This window comes from Primulina eburnea, chromosome 10 (assembly GCF_022965805.1).
Source record: "Primulina eburnea isolate SZY01 chromosome 10, ASM2296580v1, whole genome shotgun sequence".
Classification (NCBI taxonomy): domain Eukaryota; kingdom Viridiplantae; phylum Streptophyta; class Magnoliopsida; order Lamiales; family Gesneriaceae; genus Primulina; species Primulina eburnea.
This window is the reverse complement of record NC_133110.1, coordinates 712,562-719,134: the sequence shown is the minus strand read 5'-3', so window position 1 is coordinate 719,134 and position 6,573 is coordinate 712,562. Positions and strand designations below refer to the sequence as shown.

Here is a 6,573-nt window from a genome sequence, read left to right as displayed (position 1 = left end):
CTACTCTTCGCGCATATGCGCGAGACCTTCGGCTCTCGCACATATATTATCACACGTATTCTTATTTCGTGTCCCGATTAATCCTCTCATAATCAGATCAAATTATAATTCAATAATTACAGATTATTAGGATTAAATTTCTGGGCATTACAATACCAAACTTTACATATGAATGAACATGTTATGTTCTATGACAACTTCTGGAAACATGTCATATTTCAATTTCCTTGACATTATCGGTGCAATTTAATTTTTTTAAAGCTACTTCCTTTATTCAGTCTTATATAACATCGATATTCAACTTATAATAATGTAGATTTGGTTAAATATATGATTGAATTTATATCTAAAAAATTCATCCATAAATTATATTTTTCACCTTACATTTTCTTGACTTGTTCATCTTTCGAACATTATAATTATTACAAGATCGTGTTGTAATAATTTTGGTGTTTTAGTGAAAGAATGAATTCAAATATTTTTCTGGCTATTGCTGGAATAACTAAGTTGCTTCTAGGTTCCCAGTGTGTGTTTGGAATGTCATATACCAACATTCTGAAACTGAGCTTTCAAATATAATTAATGTAATCACAAATTAAGGAAACTAGCTAGGTATACAAAGCTCTCCAGTTGTTGGCGTTAATTAATAAATTAAAATATTATATTGGAATATAAATTTGAGGCCAGCAGTAATTAATGTGGGCAGCTGCTAGTCTGCTACCCACGGTTATGTACCATTGAAGCTGTCAAATTTAGCACTTAACTAATCTTTTAAAACCAGTAAATATTTGGTTTTTCATTTGGAAAAAAAGAATAAGAGTTTCTACGATTTAGTATATAACTTAGTATCAATAAATTATTTTGGATAAATATACCCTCAAATGTTTGTAATTATATTTTAAATGTAATATTCAATTATGTAAAAAACACTTTAAAATACATATCGTTTCGTGCATGTCAAAAATTATGATGGATATGAGACTCATCTTACGCTACAACCGTGGCTCTAAAAAATTAAAGTTCAAAGCAAACCGCGCACATGTTCTACATATTTGATATTTTAAAAAAAAAAATTCTCTGTTTCTATGGACTTAGAAGATTTGGAAATATTAATTATCTTAATTTGCTCATCTTATATATTTCAATATGTGATACAGATCGACTTAATCTAACCCCAAATGAGAAATAAAAATAATAATTTTTCATAAATAATGTATGATATAACAGTTCAAATGCTATATTTTTATTGTTACTGCAACATCATAACTTATTTCTTTCCACAAACACTCCGAAGTTCCAAATAATTGAACCATCTTGTGATTAGTTTCTAATATAAATCAAAATATTTTTCGAACCAACTTGAAATTCGCGTTATTATAAATTTATTGGCATATAAAACTCTACAAATCTCCGAGTTTATATAACGGTAAATAACCGAATCCGTTATTATACAAAAATTATTGTAAAACACCATAAAATTATTATATAAATCTATGTAGTTTAACATTTTAATAGGATCTCTAATTTTTTCTTAAAAAAATTAATTTTAATACACATATCGCGTTCCAAAAAAGTACTTATACATAATAAACGTGTTTACACCGTATTTACTTTAAAACTCACAGCACATATCAACGATCATGTGATAGTTTAGTTTTAATTTGAGTAATATGTGACCGTATGTAATTGGATTGGCGATATTTAATTTTTTTTAAAGACGAGGTAACCTGCAGGTGACAGCACAGATGTCATTTCGAAACAATTAACCCACGGGTGACACTAGCAAAACCCAGTGTCACTCCTCCCACCCATTTACTCAGTCCAACCTTTAAAAGAGCAGAAAGCGGGAGTTAGTTCTCAACAGATAAAAAAGCAAAAGTAGAAATAAAAACCAGAGAAGGGACTGAATCTGAATCCAAATTTGACGTTAACTTCACTGGATAAAGAGAGTTGGGTGTTTCTGAGAGGCTCAAGGGTTGCCGGGAAGTGACGTCAACCATCGGCTAATGATGATGGGCTCCGGGAATGAGCAGAATCTGGAGAAACAGGTGCAGAGGCAAATGGGTTGCATGGCTGGATTCTTCCAGCTCTTTGATCGCAACCGTCTCTCTTCCACCAAGCGCCTCCTTTGTTCCCCGGTATGATTTTGTTCTCTGTAAAGTTTCTGTCTTTAATGAAGTTTCGTTATATGCATAGTAATTTTTAGCTATTTCTAGGCTGTTGGTACGGTTTCGGATCCTGAGATATCACTTCCCGAGTCACCGGCCATTTCTACGGAATTTAGAATGCCAAGTCCGGAACCGGCGGAGCGGGTGGTGGCGCCGGAGGTGGTTGAGTTGCCCCCTAAATCACCTCTTCTTCTTCCTATATTCAATTTGAAAGAAGGCAACAAGTCCTCGTGGAAGTTCAACAAAGAAGCCCCGAGGCTTTCGCTCGATAGTAGAGCTACTACAGACGCTATGGGAGGCCTCCATCCCAAGAAGATCCGCACTTCCGCCTCAATTCTGTCAACGGAGAGTCGATGCTACAGCATCGGAAGTGATACGTCCGATGGGTGCCAGAACCGGTCTCCCAGTGTCATAGCTAGGCTCATGGGTCTGGAGCCATTGCCCAATTCATCCGACTTTGAAACCGAAAAGAAGCCTGAGCTGAGGAGATCCGCGTCCGAATCGAGAGCCTCTAGAGATCTGTTTCACTCCCGATTCATCACCGAGCAGCCAAGTATATCCCTTTTCGACAATGCGCCAATGGCTGCCCATTATGCAGATCCAAGGGACCATTTATCAAAGAATGCTGGCAAGGCTGAACTGTATAAAGCATCAAACAGGGCCAACTTCAATTCTCCGTCTACATGGAAGGCTCAGCACCGCAAAAGCTTCTTTGATTCAGGGGACATTTTCCCAGAACCTAAACAGCCTGTGTCAGTCTACGGTGAAATTGAGAAGAGATTTAAGGTGAGGGGCATTGTAGAGCCGTCAAAAGATTTAGAGACCTTGAAACAGATCCTCGAAGCTTTGCAACTGAAAGGGCTTCTGCACTCCAAAAATCCAAATCAAGTCAGCCACCGGATATTTATACACGACGAATCACCAATCGTGGTGATGCAACCTTCGAGACAGTCGAGTTCAAATTCATCGCCTATTAACAAAAGAAACGTCAGTGATTATGCACGGAGAAACGGTAGAAGTCAAGCCCGTAGCATTCGCTGTAATCACGCTGTCTCCGGTGAGAATCATCAGTCTGTAAGCCCTCGTAGGGACCGCAGCGTGCGGAGCGCAACTCGGGCCGGTGAAAGCCCGAGTCCAGCGACTCGAAATGAATGCAAGGCGGATCCTCGACGGTCAAACTCCATAGTCAAACCGAAACCGTTGAGCGTTGAAACCCAGAGGAAACTGAAGAATTCAGCAGACAATCGGAGAGTCTCTCCCATTAACTCCCCGAAGCTCAACATCAGAAGAACCCGCCCAGATCCGACGGCCAAGATCAATGAGAAGATCACGACCGTTACAACTGAAGAGGGCGAATCTTCATCCATTTCTGGAAGCAGTATCACTACATCAACCGATACCGAGGTAATGTAACATCAAAATCATTAATTGCCACTAATCTTGAGTTAATTACTGTATCAAAAAGAATTATATAACTACAATAAATGGTTGGTTTAATACAGAGGTGGAGGACTGTGGAATACAAAGAGGGAAGGAATTTATTGGAGAGATGTGATAAGCTGCTCCAGAGCATAGCGGAGATGAATGGAAGTGATGCGCAGCCGAGTCCAGTGTCAGTTCTTGACTCGTCTCTCTACAAGGACGAACCATTCACCCCTTCAGTTCTCACAGCCAGACGTAATCTTGATTTCAAAGGTTGAATTTTTATTCTCTTATTTTATATCACTAGCCCGCGCCTGATATTTCTGTAATACATTTATTTGGTTTTAGTTTAGTATTTGTTATCTATGTTGTTAATCCAATCAATATTTGGGAGAAATTTTCATGTCGGAATACGACTATATAAAAAACCATATTGAAATTCTGATCACAATGATTTGCTTACACGTTCTTGATTCTTGAATTTGGAAGAAATATTAGTGAAAGTCGAAGCTCGAGTAATAGTATTTGAAAGGTCTATAATACTTGAATATTATGGCATTGGATTGTGCAAGATGTACTGCTATTGTGTGGTGTAGTGCTACATTTTAGCCACACTTCAATCAAATTTTTTGGCTCGACTTCTAAATGCTGGCCCGAATAAGTGAAATATTCTGTTCCGAACCTTCACAATATCTGATTTGGATAGTGTTTCTTGGAAGTGGGAACCAAATCTGACCTCAATAAATATAATATAGTCCAATTGACACTCCCACACTTTCTACTTCATGTGGTCCTTCATGCTGATGGGTTTGTACTTGGTTTATCATCGAACTTCAGGAAAACATATAAGATATGAAGGAAATGAGTTATGTTGGATTTTATGAACACACTTGATTCTTTGTATTCTATTTTTAGCTCAAGTCTTTTAAAATCGAAAGACTTTGTTATGCATCATGTTTTGATGGCTGTCAAATTTACGCGCACAGATGAATCCGGCGAATTGGAAGAAGATATATGGAGCCCAATCGCATCATCAACTCGATCAAAATGGCAAGAAGAAACACGGGATGACTGGGATTTTATGTACATTTCAGATATCTTGAGGGCATCGGATTCTCTCTCAGACGACCCGGACATCTTTCTTTTGCTAGAAAAGCAGCAATATCTTAAAGGAAATGACACATCCAAGGCCTCCAGGCTCCAGAGAAAGCTAATCTTCGATGCTACCAACGAAATTATCGAAAGAAACAGACGACTGCCTCCATGGAAGACTGTTTCTTGGACAAATTACAATGCGACAAAGCCATTCCTCAACTATGTTTGGTCCGAATTTCAAAGACTTAGCAACCGTAATGCTGCTGAAGATTTGTTCGAGGTCATCTGTGGTGTGTTGAGGAAGGACTTAGCTGGGGACGAGTTGAGCGGATGGGGAGGAGATCATCCTATGGAGATGTCAGAGGCAGTCCTGGACATCGAACGGCTGATATTCAAAGATTTGGTCAGTGGGATGATCCAAGATCTTGCTTCATTGGCATCATGTAGAAGCTCAAGAAGGAAGTTGCTTTTCTGAGAATCCTATAAAGAAATAAATAAGTAGGGAAAATGGTATTTGTGGGGGTTTTTTTTTTTTGCTTTATATAGTTGTGTACTTAGTTATCTTCTAATTATTTTTATTCTGTTATTTTTTCCTTTTTAGTTGTTGCAGATTATTGGGAACATTTCTAAGTGTTACTTCTTCACTTTTGCTAGCTGTAAGAAAATAAAAGCTCGAGGTTAGGGAACCTTTTTCCAGTGGACATTGTATAGTGTGTCGACAACCAACCCAAGGTAAAAGGAGGGGAAAAGTTGAAAAGGGTATCGAAGTAAGAATAAAGTATAGATTTGGTTATTTTTTTTTATAATTATAAATAAATATACAATCTATGTCATGTGAGTTGCGGCATATTTAATTAAAAAATTAAATATGATAAGTAATAATAATATTGTTTTGAAACTTATAGATACATAGTATTTTGAGTTATGGAAGTACTGATACTTTGGCCTAATAACATCGAGCCATCTTGTATGTCTAATCAAGACAAGACAAAAAAAGATGAAGAGAAGAACGATTATTTTATTTTATGACAAAAGGTCAAAATAACAATTTACCTTGATTTAATTTATTAATTTATTGTATTTCAAATGGAGTAGTTGACATGGATACAACGGACATTGCCACGTTTGGATGGGTTGCAGAATTCCAAGTGGCTCTGAAAATTATGACTAGTCAAACTGTAATTTTGACCAAACGGTCGTCCGGAATGATGAAACTTATCGAGATTTTGTAATGATTGATTCTCAGATAACAAAAGATTCTCACTACAGTATAGAATCATTTGGATTATTGGAATTAAATATATATTATTTATTTAAAAAACTATTTAGACTTAGGTTCAAGAAAATATATGTCTAAATATTCATCAATATTATGTACATAATCTCCATAATAAAATATATATTTGTTCTCAAGATAATAACTTGTGAATTCTAACCAAATAACAAAGAAAATTTTTATTAAAGAAATTTTTAGATAAAATAATATTTGTCACTATATTGAAAATTTTATAGCCTGTGTCAAAATTTTAAACAATAAAACAGCAAAAACATTGAACACTAGCTTGCTAGCTCTTACAATATAAGCAAATGTTCGTTCATATGAATCATTTCATAAATAATTACACAGAATTGCAACTCATGGAATCAAATATCTTGCGTTCATCTTACTATAGGATTGAGTATTTATCTCTTAATAAAACACCAATTCTGATATTATAATTCAAATCATTTAAACCGTACGATAATATAAGTTTCGGGTTTTTTTTTTTCTTTCAACAAAGAAAATTGACATTCGGAAACTTTTTAATATTTGGAAGGAGATAGTGTGTACATTTTGGAGATGCTCAGCATCTAGCTGTTTATGCATTTATTGTTTCAACTTATGTTA

The 6,573-nt window shown here is 36.0% G+C and overlaps 1 protein-coding gene across 2 annotated transcripts; it reads left to right on the top strand.

Moving 5' to 3' along the window:
- The first annotated feature begins 1,741 nt into the window (after nucleotides 1–1,741).
- Nucleotides 1,742–5,530, top strand: LOC140804052 (uncharacterized). 2 transcript variants are annotated; one of them, XM_073159926.1, is made up of 5 exons: nucleotides 1,742–2,138; nucleotides 2,217–3,572; nucleotides 3,671–3,863; nucleotides 4,577–5,183; nucleotides 5,425–5,530. In XM_073159926.1, exons 1-4 carry the CDS (start codon nucleotides 2,007–2,009, stop codon nucleotides 5,158–5,160), a joined length of 2,265 nt encoding a protein of 754 aa, XP_073016027.1. In that variant the 5' UTR covers nucleotides 1,742–2,006; the 3' UTR covers nucleotides 5,161–5,183; nucleotides 5,425–5,530. The 2 variants fall into 2 exon arrangements, with proteins under 2 accessions (XP_073016027.1, XP_073016026.1); XM_073159925.1 differs by lacking the exon at nucleotides 5,425–5,530 and having other exon boundaries at nucleotides 1,743–2,138; nucleotides 4,577–5,384.
- The last annotated feature ends 1,043 nt before the right edge of the window (nucleotides 5,531–6,573 follow it).

Excerpts from the sequence above, each read along its gene's own strand:
- LOC140804052 (XM_073159926.1), top strand. The coding sequence starts at position 2,007 with ATGATGATGGGCTCCGGGAATGAGCAGAATCTGGAGAAACAGGTGCAG. Across the intron at positions 2,139-2,216 it reads AGCGCCTCCTTTGTTCCCCG|GCTGTTGGTACGGTTTCGGA; the intron begins GTATGATTTTGT and ends AGCTATTTCTAG. Across the intron at positions 3,864-4,576 it reads ACGTAATCTTGATTTCAAAG|ATGAATCCGGCGAATTGGAA; the intron begins GTTGAATTTTTA and ends TTACGCGCACAG.